We start from the raw sequence: 23,871 nt of genomic DNA, 5'->3' as shown, positions 1-23,871 counted from the left end.
CATAGTGGCAAAGTCTCACTGCTCATAACCAAGGGGAAAAATGTTCTCTTACAGGACACTTCTAGAAGTCAGCTGCTTGAAGAAGTGGCCAAACTCAGCATGATCATAGTGGAACCATATGACATTATGCACCTCCAGCCGCGATACAGCATGAAGTCCCTAGTGTCACCGGAGGAATGTTTGTACCAAAAATGCTTAACTTCAGCCTATTTACATTTCCAGACTTAATTTCCACTTTACAGGCAAAAGAGGGATAGTGGCACAAAGTAAAACCATGGGGAAACAATTGGACAAATCCAGAATGTGGGACATTCTACTGGAAACTGTCTGAACTCTGGGAAAAACCAACCATGTAATGGGGGAAAAAAGTGTACATGTGTCTCTTTTGTGTTAAAGGAAGCTAAAGTGACAGAATAACCAAATGCAATTTGTGAACCTTGATTGCCTCCTGGTTTGGATTAAAACAAAATATTCTTGAGTCAGTTGGGAATGTCTGAATAGGGGCTGGATAAGCTTTCTTAGGGGTGAAAATAATGTTATGTCAGAGAATACCCCTATTCTTAGGAGACACATGCTGAAGCATTTAGAGGTAAAGTCGATAGCAATTTACTTTAAAATGGTACAGAAAAAAATACTAAGGCAGGTTTTTAAAAAAATAATTTTAGGAAAAGCTCCAAAAAATAACGCAGAGTTCCTGCATACATACATAAATACGTAACGCAAATACGTCAAAATATTTTTAAAGCATGTTTTTACATTGTTTGTTTAAACATGAAATTAGTCATTGTTATAATTTCTGTAATTATTATTAAACAGGTAATTGAATCTATACAAAAAAGTCAAAACACAGTATTTACTTTATAGGTCTACAGGGTCCTTAATAATAGGTTGCCCGCTCTCAGATCTCATGGTTAACAAAATGGGGCTCTGGCCATCCCTCCTAAATCGGGGCCTTTGCACTTGCTGTTAACCCTGCCCAGATCTCCCTTCCATTGGAATTTTGTTCAAATGTCACCTCTTCAGAAGAGCCTTCCGCTGTCACTCTTTCTAAAATAGCCCGCTGTGGTTACCCAAGCCCTTTACTGTGCCCTATTTTTCTTTATTGTGCCAGCCATTATCTGAAATAATATTTATTCTTTTAAATGTCTATATTGTCTCCCCAGGACAATGTAAGGTCCAAGAAGGGGAACACTTTGGTCTAGTCACGTTCTACATCCTCAAGCCCAAATAGTACCTAGTACACATTTAGGCGCTAGATTAATTGATTTAATAAGTCAGACATAAACGTAACGACACGATTACGTAGGAACTCTTTGTCTGACGGCGGAGGGGTATACAAACATACACAATGATATACGCATGCGCCCAAGATCCGGGAAGTATGTTAGTAAAAGGAGCGGAGCATCAAAAAGAGTCTCGCGACATAGGCGGTTGGAGTCGGAACCGCGAGGTGGAAGACGACAGCTCCGTGGGGAGCGCGCGTGCGCACTTAGGCCTCCTGCCTGCAGCGGCAAAGGAATTTAAGACTCCCGGGGGCGGGGTAGTGACCTTGCGCGTGCGCACTGTCCGCAGCGGAGCCAGGTCCCTGTATGTGGGTCGGTCTCGATTCGCGCGACGCGTGCGCAGTGCGGCAGCGGAGGGATTTGGCTCCGGCTCCACCCCTTCCCTCAGTCGCGAGCCGAAGCCGCGCGGGCTTGTGAGGAGCGGCCTGGTACGCGCGCTGGACCGGTGACGGAGGCGGAAGGACACGGAAGCCGCCGGAGTCGAGGCCAGAGTCGAGGCCAGAGTCGAGGCCAGAGCGGGAGTCGCTGGTGCTGAGGGGCCGCCGCAGTCGCCGCGAGGCCCTGGACCGTCACCAGGCCGAGGAGGGCGCCGCGCGGCGGGTGAGTGTGGCTGAGTAGCTTTCCTGGGATCGGGACCGCTACCCACAAGCCCCCGCGGTGGGCCCAAGTCCCTTCCCCGCGGCCGAACCGCGTTCCCGCGCCATCGCTGCCGCACCTTCTGCACCCCTGCCTAGAGGCCTCTGGGCACTTAGGCCTTCTACCCACAGGCCCTTGCAATGTGTTGTCCTCCTCGCCTCCGCAGAGTTCCGGACCCTTACCCATAATTCCTTTCTCTTCTGGGGGGGGCTAGGTCTACTACCCACAAGCCCCTGGCTTGAGGGGTTTGCTACATATGACCCTCTCCTCTTGAGTGGAGACATCCTACCACCTTCGCCCCACCACCTGTTCTCCAAGGTAGGGGACCACCAGCCGCCGCTGCTCGGGACCTTCCTCTTCAGAATTCTTGAGTCCTCCGCAATCCCCCAGAGAACCTCTGAGACCCACAGCTCCTTCCTTGCTAAGGACTCCCAAGACATAACTACTCAGAAACCCTTTTTCAGTCTTTATTTCCCTTGTCGGCCATGCCCCACCCTCATTCAGCCTCCCACCAAGAACTTGCTTTCTTATTCCAGTTTATTCCTTTCTCCAGTGGTTTGGGGATCACTCTGTGTCCTTGCAGAACCAGTTTTAATACTGAGACCTTGCTCCTATTTTCCTCTTTCCTTGCGTGTTAAGGGATTATCCTAACATAAGGCTGTCTGCTTCTGCTCTCAGACTTGGCAAGATGACCCAGTTCCTGCCGCCCAACCTTCTGGCCCTCTTTGCTCCCCGTGACCCCATCCCATACCTACCACCGTTGGAGAAACTGCCACATGAGAAACACCACAATCAACCTTACTGTGGCATTGCGCCCTACATCCGAGAGTTTGAGGTGAGTTTGCTGAGCAGACTTGGAGAGGTTTGGGGTCTGGAGGACTGGATTTGGGCGCCCAGTCTCTGGCCATTTTCTAGTTTTATGAGTTAAGCAGATGACTTTACTCTTTCTGATTTTCGATATCCTTGTCTTAAATGGGATTGATAACACATCCCTTTTAGGATTTTGTGAAAATTTAGTAACTAGCAGTTTAGGGTTCAGGCTCTGGAGTAAGGTCATCCTTGCACATGCCATTTGTCAAATGTGTGACCTTGCTCATCATTCGTGGGGTGGAGGTGGGATATAGTATTTTCCTCATATTGATGGGAAATTAGCTGCAAAATATATACGGGGCTTGGTACTAGCAGTTAGCAAATGCCAATGTTTGTATTTATCATTTTTGTCATTAGTAGGATGATGTTCATACAGGGTTAGCACCATGTGATGGGATGGTTAAGACCATTGGCTTGAGAATTTCAGCCCTGCACGTGCAGGGTAAACAAATACATGAGTTAGGTTCCTGGGCCTCAGTTTTTTCATTCATAAAATTGGAATACCAACATCCACCTCTTAAAGTGCATCAGTGTACTCCCTGAGAAACAACTGGCGCACAGCCAGAAATCTGAAGAGGAAAGTTCTGGCATTGAGTGGTAAAGGGCAGCTAGAGGTGGAGGAAGTCACGGAGCAGAAATTAATAGAGAAGAATGGCTCTTTAGTAGGATTTGCCACCCTCGGTGAACCAGTACTTGGGAAATGTTATAGCCAATTAAACTAAGTTTAATGGTTATAGGCCAGTGGCACCCTTGGTGCAGATCATGTGCTAGTTAGTGTTGAATGAGTGGTTGGTGTGTTCGTAAAGAGCTGCCCTGGCCCTCAGAGGGTGTCCAGTTGCTGTGTCTGAGCACTAAGAGGTTTCCTTGTCCTGATTCTTATCTCTGATAAAGTACAGATCTGTTCAGGTTGATCCTTTTGATGAACACAAAATGTTTTCATTTTTCTTGTATTTTTTTTTAAAAAACTACAAAATGAAAGGTCAAATTTTTATTAGGTTCAGCAGGCAAAAAACTACTCTGCCAAATTGCTGTAAAAGTTTCTGAGTACTTCTGATTTCTGTATTTCTCTTGTCATAGATGAGTACCCATTTGCAGGTAGCATTGGTCCATAGACCACACATTGAACTGCACTAGTTCCCTGCCTCTGGGAACTGTGCATGTTTGCTTGCTTGTGTGCGGGGGGAGTGGTTGAGATGTTTTATTATTTCCTAGGGGTGTCCCTTGTATTTCCCCCAGACCCTCCCACCCTGTCATCTGTCTTCTTGTTCCCAGGACCCTCGAGATGCTCCTCCCCCAACTCGAGCTGAAACCCGGGAGGAACGCATGGAGAGAAAGGTACATAATTTTTGCCTCTTGGCCCTATGTCTTTGCCACTTTCTCCAGGATGTTCCCTGACATCAGGGCACCACTATATGCATTGCCCACCTTTCTCTTGACAGAGACGAGAAAAGATTGAGCGGCGACAGCAAGAAGTGGAGACAGAGCTAAAAATGTGTAAGTCTCTCTTTCTTTCTCTCACAGATCCTTTTGTATTTCTCTCCCCCGAGACCCAGGGAAAGTAGGGCTGTTAGTTGACTTTTGTAGCCCCCACCATTTGCCAATCACTGTGTTTGGTTTAGGCATTTAAGTGGGAGAGCAAGGAGTAAGGGGAAACAGAAAGGGAGCCCTGGTACCTCTGGGCTGCATCCCACAGGGGAGCGCACTGAGAGGGGCTGCCACAGCCCAGCGGGTCTCACAGGCTAAGGCAGTGAGGCAGTCCTGGCTCCACCTTTGCTTCCTGACCCTTGGGCTGGGGTCCCGTCTAGGCACAGGAGGAATTGGAGTGTGGGACAGGCATGTTGTAGCTATTAACCAGACTTTACAAGAGGGTCACATCTGACCCTCAAATGGCTCTTGTTAGAGTGTGGGCTTTGTAGTCAGATTGGGGTTTTCCTCCTGCAATCGTGAGGCTGTGGTGAATTGCTTCACTCTGAACCTTACTCCCCAGGGGTGTCCCATTTCCCCGGGGCACTTCTGCAAATGTCTGCCATCTAAATACTTGGTTGGACATGTAGCTGAGAGCTCTGACTCTCAGTAAGCTGCCTTCCTGTCCTTTCTGTGATGTCTCAAAGGCATCTCAGACTCAGTCTGATGTTTAGGATGCAGTCAGGATTTCCTGATTTTCCCTCCCCACCAACCTGGTCTCCTTTGGATGCTTCCTTCACCACATGGCCATCCTGCCTTGCAGTCATCACCTCAGCTGTCACCTGGTTTGTTTTTAACATCTGTTTCTCCTCCTCCCTGCCCCTTTCCTAGCCTGTCTCCAAGACCCATCCTATTACTCTACATGTCACGAATCTGACCCTTTTCTCTTTGCTCACCACCTGGTCCCCTCTTTCCTGGCTACACAATGATAGTCTTAACTACATCAAGTCCCCACCAAGTCTTGTAGATCTTTTTAAAATACAACTCTGATTATACCTTTCTTTGCTGACAGCTCTTGGCATAAAGACCCAGAGTCCCTTTCCTACCTCTGTTCCAGACTTGGTCAGCACCATATTCCTCTATTGCTCTAGCCACACTGGCCTCTTTTCATAACTCATGCTCGCATATAGTCTCCTTGCTGAATGATACCTTGGTTTATGTGTAACAGCCGTTCAAATCTCCATTCAGCTGTCACTTCTCAAGGAAGCCTCTCCTGCCTTCCTTGCTCAGGTCGAGTCCCCCTTGTACATTGAAATCCCTGAGTCCTGCTACAGGTTAGTCCTTGTAATCTGCAAGGGGGGATTGCAGATAAACAGACATCTTTACAACATAGGTTCACAATTGCTCCAGGAAAGCAGGGTTTGAATGAAATCTCCTCACCATGTGGCTCTAGCCCTTACAGAATATGGCACACAGGATTATTGGCAGCAATTCACTTGGGGCGTCTTTCAGTTCTGCTGGGCACAGGCCCTGTAGGGCTGACCCATGTGAGTTTTGATCCCGCTTCTGCCACTTAATAGCCGAGTAACCTTGAATAAGTCACGTTTTCCCATAGAAATTGTTTTCCATACTTTAAAAAATGGAATCCTGGCAAGTTAAATGACACTGAGGATGCAGTCAGTCAACTGCAGAATGTGGGAAATGGTATAGGACAAAATTGTGACCCAGCCTCCTTAACAAGTGGGAAGGAAAGGGGGATGGAGTGAGCCATGTGGATTAAAGAGTCAGACACTTCAACAAAATGACACGTGTGGCACTTGTTTGAAGCTTGATCCAAATGAGCGAACAGCAAAAATCCAGTTTTGAAACAATTGAGGACGTTGGAACATTGGACACTGGGTCTCAGTTAAGGAATTCATATTAACTTTCTAAGGTGTAATAGTAGTACTGTGGTTATGGTTTCTTAAAAAGTCTGTTAGAGACTAAAATGGTGTATCTGGGGCTTGATTTAAAATATTCTGGTCGGGTGAGGACAGAGATGAAACAGGTTTGGCCATGTGTTGATAACTGAAGCTGGTTCGTAGGGGTTCATTGTACTGGTCTTTCTTTCCCTAAGTGTTTGGACATCTCCACAATGAGAAAGGAAAAGAATGGAGTAAGTATAGTAGGGTTTCTATGCCTCTGAGAGTCTCATCCCCATCTACAGAAGCCTGCTGTGCTTCGTCACAGTAACAGCTGCCGTTCGGGACCTTGCCCCCTGCTGAGCACCACATGCTCTTCACCTTAACCGACTTACTACAGCTTCCAAGTTATTACTGCCATTTTAAGAAAACAGCCTTGTTGAGAACTGTGTGCTTACCAAGAGTGAGAGTTCTGAGGTTTTCTCCACCACCTAAAAGTTCAGTGAGGTTTCACAATTCTATAGTCCAAACCTTTGAGCCCCTGCTCTGGCTGCGACCTAGATAATCCTTTTCATCAAGGATTTCCTTAAGGCAGGGTTGCCGGCAGAACTTGAGTGCTGGGGGTGGGTGGGTGCGCGCCTGTGCCTGCTGACTGGTGGACTGCTGACCAGCTTTGGTTCTTTGCCACCCTCTTTGAGCTGACGTGACTTTTCCTTCAGATATGTGGGTACTGTTGGTTCGGCTGTGCTAGCTTTTACCTTCAGTCATACTCCTGAGCCCTGGGGAGGCAAGAGCCCCAGAGATTCGTGCAGTGTGGCGAGGGTGACTCCCCCTTTTGTCTGCGGGACACCTCTGGGCTGCCTGGCAGGAAACTCAGCTCTGCTGCTCGGCCTTTGTCCACTCCCCTGGCAGTGAGCAGTATTCCCGCTGTAGTGGTCTTGCCGTACCTGTTAGGCTACCTGCTACCTGCTGTTGGCAGGGTGTATATTTCCTGTTGTTACTGTAACACCTTCCGGTCTTCAGTCAGATGTCAGCATTTCAGTGACACTTTTCTGACCTTCCCAATAAAAGCCTTCTCTCGATTTCTCTGTCATTGTCTGGTAGAACTAGATGATTTTATTTCCCTTGCTTACTGTCAGCCTTCCTCGATTAATGTATGAGCTCCAAGAAGTCAGGACTCTTCTGTCTTGTTCATTTGAGTCCTTGACACCTGTGACAATTTTAGGTGCATACTAATGCCTAACAGATATCTGCTGGGTGAATGGCTGAGAGCAACCCAATGCAGACTGAGAGACCTGGGCACGGAAAATTTCCACCTCAACTGATGAGGCATGGAGAGGAGCTGAGGGCGGCAGGCACAGGGTGGGTCGTCTTCAAAGGTTACCATCACTTTCACGTTGTTACCTTAAAATTGGGCCCAGTCTTCTCCTTTTTAAGAAATTCCCTAAAGTTATCTTGAACATAGTTTATGTTTGTAGCCAAGCTTTTTCAGTGGAAACAAATCTGTGACGTTATCTCTGGCTTCTTGCAACACCCAGAGCATCTTCCAGAGAAGCTAGTGCCCGAGTTCAGCGTGGAAGCCTGGTAACAGAACGCCTGGGCTCTGAGGTCAGGCTGGGATGGACAGCTGGGCTTGGCCTCTTTGTTGTTCTGACACATCTTTTCTTGCTACAGTGGTTTTGTTTCCATTTGAAAAATGATAAATAATTCTTAGTGTCTAGTGGTGTCTAGGCCTAATTAAACGTCCAGTAAGTTGATAATTCCTTTTCTCACCCTCACCCAGAATACGGCAAGTCCTGAGGCTAGCACTGCTATAGAAGAACCACCCGCCATGCAGTGGGCTGGGGCGCCTTTGCAGCCCCTGCAGGAGTCCTGGCCACTTGGATGTCCTGTGGCCTCCACACTTGGTGGAAAGTCCCCTGTGGAATTGGTTTTGTAATAGACTTTGGTTCCTGTCTGTGGAGGCACTTACTCCTTACTTGCCCAGGAATAAGAATCTGATGGGCGTCTTGTGAGCGTTACAGGGCATAGGGAGGAAAGCTGGGCTGTGACTCCTAGGCTCCCACTGGCATCCTCAGGGGTGCCTGATCTCAGGTTTCCCTGCAGGCTGTAGTTACTGCCAGTGGGTGGCAGTGTGGCCCTGCTGCTGAGGGCAGAAGCTCAGCATCTGGATGGCCCAAAGATGCCCAGTGGGGCTTTGGGCTTAAGTTACGCCCAGGAGGGATGAGCCCTTAGAATGTGTAGGTCTGAAGTGGCAGTTAGGCCAGCCCCTGTCCTGTTGGTGTGAAGTTAGCTTTACCTCCTGCTGTCAACCTAAGTCTGTCACTTGGATGAAAGCTGTCCTGCTTCAGGGAAGCTGGCTCAGAGAGGGGCGTGCCCAAAGTCACCAGCAGTTTTCTCTAACAGGCCTCTGCCCGCCTGCGTCTGTCTTGCTAGGCTGGCCCGTTGGCACCTTCTGCTTACAGATTCTGCTCTTCCTGTACAGGGGACCCTCACAATGATCCCAATGCTCAGGGTGATGCCTTCAAGACGCTCTTTGTGGCCAGAGTGGTGAGTGCCTGGCTCCCACCCCCTGGGGCCCCTGAGGAGCCTGAAATCCAGGCTACCAGGACTTGGGAACAGAACAAAGGACAACAGGCTGTCCTGGGAATACTCTGAGGGCTTTGGACAAATCACTTCTCCTCCTCATCTTCGTATCTGTCTTTTCGTAGAACTATGATACAACAGAATCCAAGCTCCGGAGAGAGTTTGAGGTGTACGGACCCATCAAAAGAGTGAGTGTGCTGGGTGGGGCAGTGGGTGTGTGGAGGGAGGGAGAAGGCTGGCTCCCAGCCCCAGGGTCACATCACAGCACTTCAGGTCTTTGGTGTCCATGGCCCAGGTTTGTATCTTGACAGCACTTCCATGCAGCAGACCTTGGGTGGCAGAATTAAAATTAAGTAATAACCACTTGTTGATGGGTTAAAACAGGTAGGCAAACTACAAGCTTACTGCCTATAAATAAAAATGTATTGGTATCCAGCCAGGCCCATTTGTTTACTATTGTCTGTTTGCTGTTGCTGTGAGGCAGAGTTGGGTAGTTGTGATGAAAGACTGCACAGCCCTCAGAGCTGGAAATATCTACTAGTAGTCTGGCCATTTCTAAAAATTGTATGCCAGTTTAACTGACATTTACTCATTTAATTTGAAAGTCACTTAAATTCTCTGTGCAGTAGTGAAGCCTTGAGGTCATCTTGCACATAAACTGCTCAGCATAGCACCATTAGCGCCTCGGGCCTGGCATGCATGTGAGCTGAGTAGTTTTAATTGATGGGATGGGATGTCTGTGTCAAAAGTAACCTCTGCCCATCCCTGCCCTCCCCCCAGATACATATGGTCTACAGTAAGCGCTCAGGAAAGCCCCGAGGCTATGCCTTCATTGAGTATGAACATGAACGAGACATGCATTGTGAGTACCTCCTGCCTGAGTCCTGCCCTCTGACCCTCTCTTTTCTGCTGCCCCTGCCCCTTCCCGTTGTCTGTTCCCACCTGCCACCCTGCCAAACCTGACATTAGCAATGTCTCTTCTCCTTCTCCCTCTGTTTCTGATATATCTTTTTTTTTTTTTATATATATATACGTGTTTTTTAAAAAACAAAAACCAAAATCCCCCACAACGTGTGTGTGTGTGTGTGAACCTGGGGAGGTAAGTGTCACACGTTGAACCTCAGGGGCAAGAAGGGAACTGGGTGGGGGCTAGGGACAGCTGGAGGTGGGGGGAGGGGTCGGATATGGGGGAGCCTCTCCCCATCTCCCCCACTGGAGTTGGGGGCAGCCAGGTTGGAATGAGGACTGGCCTTTGAACCTGCCCTCTCTTCCTCCCAGCAGAGCTGGGGCTGGGCCACCCGACCCTCCGCCTCCTCACCCCTGCCCCCAGCCCTGTTCCTCAGCGGGCAGTGGGCTGGTGGACGTGTTCAGCGCCTGCCTCCACATCTCCGAAGCCCCCTTTGAGGCTGCGGCAGCATCCACATGGGCAGGGATGGGTGGGGGGGTGGGCAGGGCTGCGGCGTGTCCAGGGGCCGCCGTATTAATTGACTGTTCTTATTGTCACTGCAGCCACCACGCAGCTGGCTTGCAGCTGATGCTTACGCTCCCCTTACAACACCTCAGTGTATGGTTGGTATAAGGGTTTGTATCATGGGTAAGATCACTCAGCACCGCACACCAGCCCAGCTTAGCCAGGCAGCGCAGGAGCAGCGAGGTGTCCCTCCTCCCACCCCCAGTCGCCCCCTCAGCCTCCCCGCACCCAGAACCCATTCCTCATTTGGGTGCCCTATGTCCCTCCAGCTCCCCACCTCTCCTGATCCATATATTCTTCTGTGATAATCTTATCCCAGGAAGGGAAAAATGAACCCTGATGGGAAAGGCAGTGGGCCTCTGCAGTCGGGCTCCACCCGACATCCCTTCTTCCCTGGATTCATGACATCAGCAGCAAGGTGGTGGGAGTATCAAAGACAGGGTGCGCCAGGGCCAGGGCTCTGTGTGGAGCCCTTCAACCCTCGTGCCCTGCCCCCGTGCCTTCTGCAGGACTGTCACTGCTGTGGCCCTGGGGAATCTTTTTGGTTGCTAGATTTGGGGTGCTCTGCCCCCTTCCTCTGCCTTATCCTGGTTTAAGGCCTCCCAAGGGGCTGCGGTGCCCATCTGCTCTCAGAGTGTAAGGGATTGGGATGTGGGCGGGATCAAGTGATACACTGCACACAGCTGGAGGAGGTGTGGATTTTATTAAGACCCTTCCACTGTCTAGAGACCTAAGAGAGGGAGAGAGAGAGAAGCCTAGAAGTACACATGTCACACGTTTTCTTTGCTGTCTCCCGGGTTGGGCCTCTTCTGGGGTTTGGGACACTGAACCAGAGCAGGGTTCCTTTGCTTGACTGTGTTCCTGTCCTTAAATTCCTTCCCCCACTGCCCTCTGGGCTCAGGGGCCAAATGGCCCCTCCTCCTCAGATCACGGGCAGCACTCCATCTCCTGGACCCCCGAGGCTGTCCCCTTGCGTGCCAGCCTTTGGGCTGCAGCAGGTGGTGGGAGGGAGTGTGGAGTTCAAGATGGAAAAGTCATTCCATGTGCTGAGGGGGTGGGGCGTGTGCCTAGTTTAGCGTGGACTTACTGGGAAAGGGTGAAGGCAGACAGGTTTGCCAAGGCCTCCCCAGCCTTTTCAAGTTCAAACAAGAAAGTTCCCGGGCTTTCCATCTCCCAGACTTGATGGTAGTTTTTACCTCCTCCTCTCTGAAGGCCTCCGTGAGGTTTCTTGGGGTCCACCACTTCCTCTGCCTGTCTCCAGGTGGTGCAGGAGATGCGGTTCCTCTCCCTTTCTATGGCTCCCTAGGACCCCCCATTCCCTTTCCTGTAGCTTTAGATGACCCCGTGGTGGTGGGTGTGGGGTCTGTGCGCGTGCTCAGGTAAGCTTGGGGGCTCCAGGTAAGCGGTCCCGTGTCCCCCCCCCGGGAAGCCCGCCTCCTCGCCAGGCCCCCAGGAGTTGCCGAGCCCCCCCCATCCCGCTCGGTTTGGACACCCGCAAGGCCGGCATCGGTAAATGGCACCTTTTTCTCTTCCTCTGGTTGTTATTTGGGGGGGAGCGGGCTGGGGCGGGGCAGGGTAGGGTATTGTGGTTGGTTGAGGACAATCCCCTAGGCCAGGGCTGGGGGGGGAAATAGGGACTTTTAGTCTTCCCAACATCCCCATGTAAGACAGGCCAGCGTCAGGCCTGCCCTTTGCCCTGTCCCACTGGAGAGCAGGAGTGTGCCTCTCTTCGCATCTCCCCCTCCACTGCTCACCCTTTCCAAGGCTCTGCCAGGGCTCTGCCTTCCAGCGTGTGTGGATCTGGGTGGGGTGTGGAGGGAGAGATGGGCTGGAGGCTGGGGTTGGGTGGCATTCAGTCGCCTCAGGTAAGGCAGGAATTTTCAGTAACACCGCACGTCTCCCATGCCTCCCTCCACTTCCCCTCTCCCTCACTGCTGTAGTGGGGGGCCCCTCCAGGCCCCCTGGGAGCACCATAACCGACTCTTCTGCTCCCTGCCATCTCCTAAAGAGTTCTCCCACCCCCTTCTGGTTCATTTTCTGTTCTGATGTCTGTTCCCCTCACACTCACCCTCCCCCCCTAAAAAAATGCAGAAAAAGAAAACTGGTGTGAACTGGGGTGCAGAGCGGCCCAGCTGGGCCTCCTCCCCCTGGCACAATGTTTTTGGGTGCATGCTGGGGTTGTGGAGGCGCCCTCCCCCACAGCAGAGTCCAGCCTTAAGTTAACCTCCGGTTTCTTTGCAGCGATTTTGGCCGCCTTGGCAGGAGGGGGCTGCTCTGTCAAATGGGAGTAGGAAGGGCCAGAGTTGGGAACAAGAGGTTGGGGTGGTTTTGCCCCCCCAATAATGATTGGGGGGTGATAAGCAGATTCTGAGATGGAGCAGGCCCCTCCCCAGTTTGGGAGAGGGCCCGTCTGGCTGTCAGTTGCCTGGCTGGCTGGTGGGCGTGCCTGGGTGTATGTGTGCGTGTGCGTGTGTGTGCATGTGTGAGAGCATTGATGGGGACCTGGGGGTGGGGATGCTGCAGAGCCGGGCCTTGTCCTGACTAGAGGACCCCTGGGGACTCCTCCCCTTCCCCCTTCCCACGTCTGTTGCAGCCGCTTACAAGCACGCAGACGGCAAGAAGATTGATGGCAGGAGAGTCCTTGTGGATGTGGAAAGGGGCCGAACCGTGAAGGGCTGGAGGCCCCGGCGACTAGGTGAGACGTCCTGCCCAGGCTGGGCTCTGAGGGTCTTGCACTTGGTGACTTCTCACCTTTTATCTCCCGCGCCCTCTGCTGCTTTCTGTCTCCTTTCCTCTCCCTGCTTATTGGGCTGCTCACATCCTTCCTCCAGGGCTCATCCTCTGTCATCACCATCACTTCTGGTTCTGGGTTGCTAATGGAGAGCAGAGCACTGGCTCAGAGGGGCCAGTTCAGGATCAGATGCTGGCTGAGGACTGGATTTCCCCTTTTCTTGTCTCATTTTCCTAGTCCTGCAAAGTGGGAATGACTTTATGGTTCACTAAGTGCAGCATATCAGGTGCCCATCTTATAGCAAGTGGCATATGGCAGGGTTTAGAAATGTTACTTTCTCATTTGGTTATACTTTGTTTACACTGGTTCCGTTATTCATTGATTCAGCAAATGCTATTTGATCACCGGCTGTGTACCAGGCTTTTAGTCAAGAGCAAGACAGACATATAGACAGCCTCTGTAATTGTCATTCACCGTCTCAGTCAAGGTCAGTTTGAGCTTTCTAAAGCATAAAGGGGCCATGTTGATAATGGAATTCTGGGTGTCCTTGGAGCCCAGAGATGTCATAATGCCAGGGGTCCTTAAGAGGACCTGGCAGCCAGACCTTAAAGCTGTCAAGAGCTGCGTCTGTCATCTTTGTAGCTTGCTTTTGCCACATTTGCTGTCCATGCAGACTGGTCTCTTCTGTGTTTCCCCACACTGCGTTCCCCAACTCCCTGCTTTACACCCAGTCCTGGATTTGTTTTGGGGGTAGTCAGATGTCAGTGGCTTGGTGTTGGGCCTGGACCTGGGGCTGAGGTCCTGCCATCCAAACATGCCAGTTGAGGACCGACTCCTGTCAGAGTGAGTGACAGTTCTCAGAGAAGATGGTCTTCTTTGGGCAGATACCCCAGTGGGTCTAGTACCCTCTGTTCTTATTCCTGCTTCCTGGCCCACCATGCATTCTCTCCTGACTGGCCTGTGGCTGAGTAGACCACACATTGAGCAGATGAGTCTCTGAACTTAATACACAGGTTCTTATCTACCTCTCTTGTTTCTTTGGGGTTGAGTGAGTTCTTCAGTCCTGTTTCCTATTGTAGAATCCTGGAATGCCAGAATTTTCTAGTTCAGTTGGCACTTAAGCTTTCTGTTGTTGATACCTGATACATCTTGACCTAACATACATGCAAAAATATATATCACCAAACAGTTCTATGAAGCAGTAATTACCTTTTCTATAGGCAGTTCATACTAGTATTTTATATTCTTTTGCCTTATTTTGTTAATATGTTGGTTGTAACCAGTTGATGCATGTGCTCCATGGCTGGGTTATGACCTGAAAGTTGAAAACAGAGGTCTGTTCTGTGCTGTACCTGTAATGTTGCAGATGCCTGGCCAATTGCCTATCCCTATTTTAATGTCTGATATCCAAGCAGCCTCTTTCCTTTTTCACTGTCATTGCTGCAAGTCTTTCCTTGTATTTTTACCATGCCTGCCCCACTGATGCTTGCTCCTAGGCAGTGTGGTACGGAAGAGTGTGCTTGAGGGAAAGGGTAGGTTCTCGAGTTGGCCAGGAGTCAGGTTCCAGATCTTCTTCACCTTCTTTGCCGAGTCACCTTGGGCAAGTGACTTTATCAGAGTTTTTTTCCCATTTTAAGGAGACAATCAGATATGCCTTAGGATTTTTCAGTCAGTTATTAACTCTCATACCTTGCTATTCTGGATGTGCTGGTTACAAGGAGTAGAGACAAAGTGCCCGAGTTCATGGTATATAACTTTCTGCTGGGAGAGGCAGGTATTAATCAACTCACGCATTGGTATAACATCGAAAACTCCCAAGTCCTGGAAAGGAAATGTGTGTGGTGTATGAGTATACAGCGGAGAATCACTTAGTCGGGTAGGCCAGGGAAGACTTTTTGGGGAAGCGGTGTTTGAGAGTCAATTGCCATACTAGGCAAGGCAGGTCAGATTCCAGGGAAAGGTGACGGTCCCAGAAACTGGGTGGGGCAGGAGGGAGATGGAGGGTAGGAGGCCACTGAAGAGCGCCGAGGACATATGGAGCTGGGGCCTTTGGTTTGAAAGCTGGGCGAGGCAGGCACTGGACAGGGGTTGGGCTTTGGGCAGTGTGATGCCACTGGAGGCTTTGAAGCAGGGCAGGACATTGGAAGGTCACTGTGGCCTTGGGTTTGTGTGAGGATGGGGATGAGGATGACTTGAAAGGGTTTGTGAAGTGACTGTGTGTCCTGTGTAGTGGTTAAGAATAGGGGCTCTTTTGGAGTCTGATTACAGGTGTTTCCTGACTAGCACTTTGTGGATATCATGTTTAAAGAATGCACACAATGTCCTCATAGCCCCTGGCCCCACAGGCATCAGCAGAAGTGGTCGGTGTCCTTCCCTTTGCTCTTCGATGCCTCTTGGTTCCCCTCCTGCCCTGGCCAGTCTGACCCCCTGTTCCTCCACCCTTGCTCCCAGGAGGTGGCCTAGGTGGCACCAGAAGAGGGGGGGCCGATGTGAACATCAGGCATTCCGGCCGCGACGATACGTCCCGTTACGATGAGAGGTGAGATGGGGCAGCCGGTTTCCTCGGGTGGGGGGTGGTCACATGGGGAGCCCAGCCGCAACCCGCTGCCCACGTCATCCAGGCCGGGCCCCTCCCCGCTTCCGCACAGGGACCGGGACCGGGACCGCGAGCGGGAGCGCAGGGAGCGAAGCCGCGAGCGAGACAAGGAGCGGGAAAGGCGACGCTCCCGCTCTCGGGACCGGAGGCGGCGCTCCCGGAGTCGGGACAAGGAGGAGCGGCGGCGCTCCAGGGAGCGTAGCAAGGACAAGGACCGGGACCGGAAGCGGCGGAGCAGCCGGAGCCGAGAGCGGGCGCGACGGGAGCGGGAGCGCAAGGAGGAGCTGCGAGGTGGCGGAGGTGGGGGCGACATAGCGGAGCCCTCCGAGGCTGGTGACGCGCCTCCTGATGACGGGCCGACCGGGGAGCTGGGGCCTGACGGACCTGATGGTCCAGAGGAAAAGGGCCGGGATCGTGACCGAGAACGTCGTCGGAGCCACCGGAGCGAAAGGGAGCGTCGCCGGGACCGCGACCGGGACCGGGATCGCGAGCACAAGCGGGGGGAGCGGGGTGGTGAACGGGGCAGGGATGAGGCCCGAGGTGGGGGTGGCGGTGGCCAGGACAACGGGCTAGAGGGTCTGGGCAACGAGGGCCGAGACATGTACATGGAGTCTGAGGGAGGTGACGGGTATCTTGCTCCAGAGAACGGGTATTTGATGGAGGCTGCACCGGAGTGAAGAGGGCCTCCCTGGTTTTGTTTGGACGTGTTCCTACCCACCCCCTTGCTGTCATTCTCTCCCTGTCTCCTTGGCCACCACCTAAGTTTGCAAGCCAAGGGTAGGAGTCTTCTTGTTTGTTCCTGGCTCCTTGGATTTAAAAATAAAATAAATTTCCTGTTGATAATGGGCACCTTGGTTTCTTTGCTGCCCTTAGTGAGTTCCCCAGAAGGGTGCCACCTGACTTGATAGCCCTGTTATCAAGAGTGGGTGCGATGGGAGCGGCAGCACAAGGAGGAGCTGCGAGGTGGTGGAGGTGGGGGCGACATGGCAGAGTCCTCCAAGGCTGGTGATGCGCCTCCTGATGACGGGCCTTATGCTGCGGGCTTGAGCTTTATGACCTGAGCCTGGGGCTCCCCCCACTACACCAGAGCTCTTTAAAGGGGAGTAAGGAAGTTCTCCAAAAGGGGCCTTGGTCTATTCATACCCCTATGGGTGTGGTGCACTAGGCACTAGATTATTCTGTGGAAGCTGCAACTTTGTATGAAAAGGAAGCTGTTGTCTGAGTTGCAAAGCAGGAAAAGGAGTGAGGCAACAAAAATACAGGAGCAAAACAGAGTTAAGACTGGGTAGAGCAGATAAAATCTGCACAGGGCCAGGATGGAAAACAGCCTTCAGCTGGTGATGGCAAATTCACCAGTTGTGTTTTTACCTCATGCTCCCTGACATCAGTAGAGGAGCAGCAAGGACACAAGCAGTTCCATCACCAGTGGAGATGGCAACACCATTTCTGGACAAAAGCTTCAACTGGGTGATGGTGAGAACACCAGTCGGGACCATGGAGAACGAAGCCAGTCAGCCTGCAGAATCTAAGAGAGGCTTAGGACCGCAACTCCAGGTATAGCAAGGTTCAGAGACTCAAGGTAGAATTTGTACCTGGAACAGTCATCTGTTTCAGCACTCGGGCAGCCTAGGAGCAGGGTATTCTGGGCAAGACACCCACTTTTGTCTCTTGAAGTTTCTTAGCCTAAAGGCAAACTTGGCCTGATAACCCAGAGGCAGTTTGTCAGTTAAACCTGACAAACAAGCATTCTAGTATGCCTTTCAGCTGTCTCAGTCTGTAAGCATACAACCAAAGATCATAGGCATTTGAGAAAATTTTGCAACAAGAGACCACATAAATTGAAAAACTGGTTTTGGAAAAAACAATTTTCAGAATAAATACCTCTAATTAGTATGTCGTAGCTGCTCCACAGATACTGCATCTAGACTTCTGGATGGGCTACAAAGGATAGCCCATTTTGGACTAGCCTGGCACAAGCCAGCTATATACAGATTGGACAAAATATATAAAAACTCGTGAAAGGCATTGTGAAGCAACCAATATACACCAAACTAGGTGGATGTGATCCCAAAGAAAAGTAAAGAACACAGAGATGAGCTTCATACTTATCTTTCCTTAAGGATGTTTTTTTCCAATTTAGTGTGGGGGAACAGACTCAGAAAGTGGCAGTTCTCCACTAGGCTTAGTTCACAGAGGTTAGACCAGACAGCTGGGCCTTAATGGTCAAATTCCCAGATGGGACAATGAACTAAACTGACATGCATTCTTCCCTCCAGACATTTGCCAACTCCTAAGCTGCTATTGCAAGACTCCCCAAGGAGCTCTTCAAAAGCAATAGTTGGAGGTTAAGGAGCTGAACACATCTCAGCAGCCATGCTGTTCTTGGGGGACAGGTTGGGGGTTCAAAACCTGCAGGTAGAATGGCCATGCTTGAGATCCCCAGAGTGCCACAAAATTGGAGGAAGGCCACCTGTGAAATAGACCAGGCATAAGAACCTAAAACCAGACCCCATCAGGACTTAGGTTATCTGCCAAGAGAATTTAGCCCTCTTTGGAGGAAGATGTAATTCAGAGCCTCTATGATTTTTAAAACAATGTTTAGTATCTACTCAAAATTATCAGGCATGCTAGAAAGAGGACTTGAATTAACTGAAATCCAAGAAAAAAAAAGAATAGAAACAGACTTGGGCATGATTATAATGTTGGAATTACCTATTTGTGAAATAACTATTTTCACAAAATAAGGAAACAATGGAGAATTTTAACATCTGAAATCTTGGGCCAAATGAAAATTTTAGAACTGGTAAACAGTAACTGAAATTAAGAATTTAGTAGGTGAATTTGGTAGTTGATCAGATACTAGGTAACCTGAAACCTTCCTGTTAAAGAGTAGAAGTGCTAGGGGGAAAAAAAATTGGACAAACTTTCTTGAAAGTAAGAGGAATCTCACAACCTTTTTAGGAAGTTAACTGAGGATATACTTACCCAAAATGAGAGCTCTAAAAGGGAAGAAACCAGATGCAGTTCAAAGCAGTGGAGGGATGTCAGTTTCTAGAGAGCACACTGTGGTCCACATGGGGGTTAGAGGACTGAAGTTTCCTAAGAGTTTCAGGATAAGATTCAGAAGCTGAACCTATTGCGATAATCATCTCACACTATATGTAAATCATTATGTACACATTAAGCTTAGTGATGTTTGTTACTTCTCATAAAATGAAAAAAAAAGAATCTGCTGTGATGGAGAGTTTGAAAGAAATTGAGAATGTGATGAAAGTAGAAATCACACAAAAAGATGCTATGCAAGAAAGAAAATGTAATCACAGATCACCACTTGGGCTCTGCAGTAAACAGTAAGTACTCAGACATTACATGAGCACTTTATTGATTGACCTAAAAACCGGTACCATAAAACTACCATGGGAAGAGGGAAAAGGTTGTAAGAACAGAAAATCAATATATATCACCAACACCTAAAATCAATAAACTGAGAAATAGCATGTTACATACGGAAGCAACTAGCAAACATCTGTAAGTTGTTGCCCCTTGCAGTGAGGGGAGTTAGGAAAGGAATTGGGGGCCGGTGCTTGTCAGTATTAGCCCTCTGGGTTATGTGTGTTTTTAACTCTGCTATTTTTGTTAAAGTAAAAGAAAAATACTATGAAGGGAAGAGGAACGGACAAACTTGCTCTAGTCCTCCCACTGCCAAAAGCCCTATTCTGGATTTCATATCCCCCTCCAGCTAATTGTCAGCAACAGCCAGTCTTACCTGCGCTTCCCACATTGCTTTGGCCTGCCTAAAGCGTCTGATACCAGTGTTCACTTCCTTCTTTAAAAATGCTCTCTTCCCATGGTTTCTCCTACCTGGTTTACCTCCTATGTTTCTGGCCATTCTTGGTTGTCTTCCTGTTATATGTTAGGAGTTTTAAGGCCTCAGTTATCTCATTCTCTATTTTCTTGCCCCAGCAATCTTTTCCACTCTTGCCCGGGTTTATTTACCACCTTTGCCAAATTCTCAGAAGTGCTTGCAGGCCTTGAATACCACACAGGCTTCTCAGAATACCCAGTATCCCCCCTCCGGCACAGACTATCTTAGCCAAAGTCCCCACAAGCAGCTTAATAACCCTTTTCCACCTTCCAGTCATCATGTACAGTTAACTACCAAGACGTCCAGACATTTCCAAATCTGTCAGCACATGTCTTGGTCTAAGCCATAATGGGATTACTGGTGTAGCCCCCTGACTGGGCCCCCTGCCTCCACTCTGGCTCCCATCCTGCCCAGTCTCCACACAGTGGCCACAGTGATGTTAAAATATACATGAATATCACATTTTACTCTTAGGAATTACCATGAAGTCCAAAATCTTCAGCGTGCACGTGTGGACACACGAGGCCATGCAACAAACTATCTTGCCAACCTTTTCATCATAAACCACTCCCATCCTTACTCTGCTGCCCAGCAATATGGGCTCTTTCTGCCTGGAAAGTGACCCGTGCCCCACGTCTTGATGCTCTTACGTCCAGGGACTCTCTGCAATGCTCCTAGACCTGTCACCACCCCACTCCCAATTCTTATCTCAGGCCCAGTTGGTTGTCTGCCTCCTCCTACACCTCTAAGCTTCCTGAGGGCAGTGGGCTTGTCTGCCCTGCTCACCATCGTGTTCTTTGCCTGGGGCCCAGATGTTTGACCTACGTTTATGTCCAGTGAATGTGGAAAAAAGGGATAGAGAGGGAACAGGTTTAGCGGGCAGGCCAAACAAATATGGAAGGAGGTGCAGCCAAAGGCTGCAATAGGAGGGGTCGCAAACAGGAGACAGACCGATGGAGGATGAGGGCAGGGCCGCCAGACGCGAGGCAGCAGGTGGGCGGTCACAGCGCCGAGAGCTGAGCGCAGCCTGGGTGCACCTCCGCAGGGGGCGTCCGTAGCTAGGGGCGTGGCCTCGCGCAGCCCCGCCTCCGTCGCCGGCGACCGGGCGGGCGGCTGGCGGCGGTGGTGCGGACATGGCTGCGTTAGTGGAGCCGCTGGGGCTGGAGCGAGGTAACCGCGCCAGGGCCCTGCCCACCCGGCTGGCCCGCGGCCCGCATCCCCTCCTCCAGCCAGGCCCCGGCGGGTGGGCGGGCAGACGGGGCGGGGCGCTGCTAGCCGGGCGGTCCCGGGGCTCCCCTGTCAGTGCATGTATGGGAATCCTGGGGATGCGCGGCGCCCGGCTGGCTGCATGTCTCCCTTGCCAACGGCGACTCTCCGGGTGTCCAACCGAACTGGTCTGTCTTGCGCTCGCCCTTACTCGGTCTCTGGCCGCAGCGCTCCGTGCCTGTCTGCGTGGTCGTGTCTGACTCTGTCTGTGCGCCCCGCCCCCGCCCCGCAGACGTGTCCCGGGCGGTGGAGCTCCTCGAGCGGCTTCAGCGCAGCGGGGAGCTGCCCCCGCAGAAGCTGCAAGCCCTCCAGCGAGTCTTGCAGAGCCGCTTCTGCTCTGCCATCCGGGAGGTGAGAGCCGCGCGGCGCTGGAGCGCAAGCGGGGTTGGCCATCGTCCTTCAGGTCCCCCATACCCAGCCGGGGGACTACGCCTCCCAGCAGTGCCCGGGGCGGCCCGCCTTGAGGTGCCAGCGCATCGGCTCCGAGGTTCTTTGGGAGTTGAAGTTTCCTGCGTTCCCTGCTTGCGGGGACGGGGCGGATCCTTGGGTGGGAGGGGCTGCGAGTCTGGACTCCTGTGTCGAAGGCAAGAGGGGACTGACGGCCCCCTGATGCTGCTACGTCCTCACCAGGTGTATGAGCAGCTCTATGACACGCTGGACATCACCGGCAGCGCTGAGATCCGGGCCCACGCTACAGCCAAGGTAGGCGCCCCCTCCCCATCGCTCCTGGTATCCTCTGAACTGCATGTCTAGCTAATGTCAGTCCTAATGTCTAGCTAATGGTTTTCCTAATGTCAGTCATTCCTCTTTCCTCCTTTATGATTTCTGCCAAATCTACATACCACCCTTACTATTATTTATCATATATTTTAAATAATCGCACATATTTTACTAAAATGTCATTGTAAAGGCAACTTTAGCAACTACACATGGAAACTAGTACAGCATGCCTACCCAGAAGATAATCTTAAACATCTAATACAATGAAAACAAGGGAATAGCATCAAACACTGAAAACTTATGAGACTGTAGTTAGATGCTATTTCTTGCTGTTTCCTGGAAGCTCTCAGCAATTCCAGGCCCTGGTTTTCTCTTTAAAAAAGCAAAATTGGCAAGTATATTCAAGACACACTCACACCAAATGGAGACTTTCTCTTCCACAAGTCTGAAGCACCCAAAGTAAACTCAGAGGGACATAACTGTCATTACAGAGTGATCTTGTGCTGAATTTGGTGGGCACTCTCTGCTTGGGGAAAGCAATCTGGCCTGAATCACCCTCCCTGGCCCAGCTCCTGCACTCCAGTTTGTGTGCCGGCCAAAGAAGGGCCCTCATCTCCCAATGCTTTCTTCTTCCCAGGCCACAGTGGCTGCTTTCACTGCCAGCGAGGGCCACGCACACCCCAGGGTAGTGGAGCTGCCCAAGACAGACGAGGGCCTGGGTTTCAACATCATGGGAGGCAAGGAGCAGAATTCCCCCATTTACATTTCCCGTGTCATCCCTGGAGGTGTGGCTGACCGCCACGGAGGCCTCAAGCGTGGGGACCAGCTGCTGTCAGTGAATGGTGTGGTGAGTGGGGGGCTGAGGCAGGGCTGGGGTCACAGTCTGTCCAAAGTAGCACAGGACCTGTTTCTGACATTCAACCAACCTGTGCTGGGCACTTTTGCAGACCCTGAGAGAAGTTTAGCTCAGCTGCTACATTCAAGGACTCCCTTACTGGTGAGGGAGAGGGACCCTGATTGAAATAGTCCTAATCTAGGAAGATAATAACGAGGAAGCACAAAGCATTGTGAGAGCCCAGATGTGGCACTGGGCCAGTGTAGATGAGGGAAGTTTTTGCAGAGGAAGGAATATTTGAGTTGGGTTTTGAAGAATGAGTAGGAGTTCTCCAGGCAAATAAGGTAGAGAGGGTGTTACTAGCTGATGGTATTGTACGTAGGGGCTGAATTCCTCTGAGCTGAAGAGAGAAGCCTAGTTCTGATGGAGAATTGGGCATGCAGGCAAAATTAAACTCACTGGCTAGAGTAGATGGAGGCACAACTGGATAGGTGGTTGAGGCCAGCCATGAGAGGCCTGAGTGCCAGCCTGAGAATCTGGGTCTTTGTCTCAGGTTTCTGGGGAACCAGGCTGTAAGGGAGGGATAGGCTCAGCTTAGAGGTATAGAAAGACCCCTCTGGACTCTGTGCGGGATGGACTGAGGGGACAGACTGGAGGCCAGAAAGCCAGGGAGGGGACTAAGGTAAGTCCACTGGGGAGAGGAAGAAGCCTGAGCTGGGGCCAGGGTGATGGGAACAAAGAAGGGGCAGTCAGATCAGGAGAGATGGGGTTTGGGATTAATGAGCTGTGGGGAGGGACGGGATAAAGATGGGCCTGGAGGTCTGGCTCAGTGACTGACTGAAGACACATGGGGCTTGTCCATGATGTGGGGAACTTGGAAGGTTTTAGGGGAGGACACTGAGAAAAGAGTTAATGACTCTCCCATGAGGACATGAGGCCTTGGCATGTCATGGCTAGAACCAGGCTCACCAACAGCTGGTCCCATTTCCGGGTGGGGACTGGGTGTGGGTGTAGGGTCCCAGGTCCAGCTGTCTGTACCACCCTGCAGAGTGTTGAGGGTGAGCAGCACGAGAAGGCAGTGGAGCTGCTGAAGGCAGCCCAGGGCTCCGTGAAGTTGGTGGTGCGCTATACACCTCGGGTATTGGAGGAGATGGAGGCCCGCTTTGAGAAGATGCGCTCTGCCCGCCGGCGCCAGCAGCACCAGAGCTACTCGTGAGCCCCTTGCCACTGCTGCCTCCCTTATCCCAACTCCCAAACCAGGCCAGTGATTTCTGGGACCTTGATTGCCATCCCCAGCCCTGGCTCCTCTCCCTGGGATTCTGACCCTGGATCCCTGACCCAGCTTCTCTCTTCAAGCTGGTCTGGCTAAATCCCTTAGGGACCCCCAGCTCACTCCCATACCAAGATCTGGAATTTGTTCTTTCTGGAATCCCTCAGCCCACTTTGTTGGGCCTTTGGCTCTGGGACCCCAGTCCTGGCTTCCTCCCATGCCTTTCCCAGGCCCCCTCCCCTGAGCCTGGCTCCCCTCTCTTCACCCTCCTTTCAGGTCCTTGGAGTCTCGAGGCTGAAACCACAGATCTGGACCCTCACCCGCTCCCCTGTACAGTATTTATTGTCACTGGTTCCTTATTTAAAGATCTTTGACCCTCATTCAGTGTCTGTGTGTCTGTCCTGCATCCTGGAGTTAGAGTGTCTTGAGATGTGGGG

The 23,871-nt window shown here is 51.1% G+C and overlaps 2 protein-coding genes across 4 annotated transcripts; both read left to right on the top strand.

Moving 5' to 3' along the window:
• The first annotated feature begins 1,668 nt into the window (after nt 1-1,668).
• Nucleotides 1,669-16,325, top strand: SNRNP70 (small nuclear ribonucleoprotein U1 subunit 70). Of its 3 annotated transcripts, XM_057493593.1 has the most exons (11): nt 1,671-1,883; nt 2,134-2,237; nt 2,598-2,754; nt 4,062-4,124; nt 4,229-4,283; nt 8,580-8,644; nt 8,806-8,868; nt 9,461-9,542; nt 12,745-12,846; nt 15,334-15,421; nt 15,504-16,325. In XM_057493593.1, exons 3-11 carry the CDS (start codon nt 2,608-2,610, stop codon nt 16,153-16,155), a joined length of 1,317 nt encoding a protein of 438 aa, XP_057349576.1. In that variant the 5' UTR covers nt 1,671-1,883; nt 2,134-2,237; nt 2,598-2,607; the 3' UTR covers nt 16,156-16,325. The 3 variants fall into 3 exon arrangements, with proteins under 3 accessions (XP_036741238.1, XP_057349576.1, XP_036741237.1); XM_036885343.2 differs by lacking the exon at nt 2,134-2,237 and having other exon boundaries at nt 1,669-1,883; nt 15,531-16,325; XM_036885342.2 differs by lacking the exon at nt 2,134-2,237 and having other exon boundaries at nt 1,672-1,883.
• Nucleotides 16,326-20,289: 3,964 nt separating this feature from the next.
• LIN7B (lin-7 homolog B, crumbs cell polarity complex component) lies at nt 20,290-23,814 on the top strand. Its single transcript, XM_036885937.2, has 6 exons — nt 20,290-20,513; nt 20,842-20,960; nt 21,240-21,311; nt 21,967-22,176; nt 23,213-23,376; nt 23,711-23,814. The coding sequence occupies exons 1-6, from the start codon at nt 20,477-20,479 to the stop codon at nt 23,730-23,732; spliced, it is 624 nt and encodes a 207-aa protein (XP_036741832.1). The 5' UTR covers nt 20,290-20,476; the 3' UTR covers nt 23,733-23,814.
• Nucleotides 23,815-23,871: the final 57 nt, after the last annotated feature.

This window comes from Manis pentadactyla, chromosome 15, assembly GCF_030020395.1.
Source record: "Manis pentadactyla isolate mManPen7 chromosome 15, mManPen7.hap1, whole genome shotgun sequence".
Taxonomy (NCBI): domain Eukaryota; kingdom Metazoa; phylum Chordata; class Mammalia; order Pholidota; family Manidae; genus Manis; species Manis pentadactyla.
The sequence above is the reverse complement of the archived record's forward strand: the minus strand, read 5'-3'. Positions and strand labels throughout refer to the sequence as shown.

Excerpts from the sequence above, each read along its gene's own strand:
- SNRNP70 (XM_057493593.1), top strand. The coding sequence starts at position 2,608 with ATGACCCAGTTCCTGCCGCCCAACCTTCTGGCCCTCTTTGCTCCCCGT. Across the intron at positions 9,543-12,744 it reads ACATGAACGAGACATGCATT|CCGCTTACAAGCACGCAGAC; the intron begins GTGAGTACCTCC and ends CGTCTGTTGCAG. Across the intron at positions 15,422-15,503 it reads ACGTCCCGTTACGATGAGAG|GCCGGGCCCCTCCCCGCTTC; the intron begins GTGAGATGGGGC and ends CACGTCATCCAG.
- LIN7B (XM_036885937.2), top strand. The coding sequence starts at position 20,477 with ATGGCTGCGTTAGTGGAGCCGCTGGGGCTGGAGCGAG. Across the intron at positions 20,961-21,239 it reads TCTGCTCTGCCATCCGGGAG|GTGTATGAGCAGCTCTATGA; the intron begins GTGAGAGCCGCG and ends CGTCCTCACCAG. Across the intron at positions 23,377-23,710 it reads CAGCAGCACCAGAGCTACTC|GTCCTTGGAGTCTCGAGGCT; the intron begins GTGAGCCCCTTG and ends CCCTCCTTTCAG.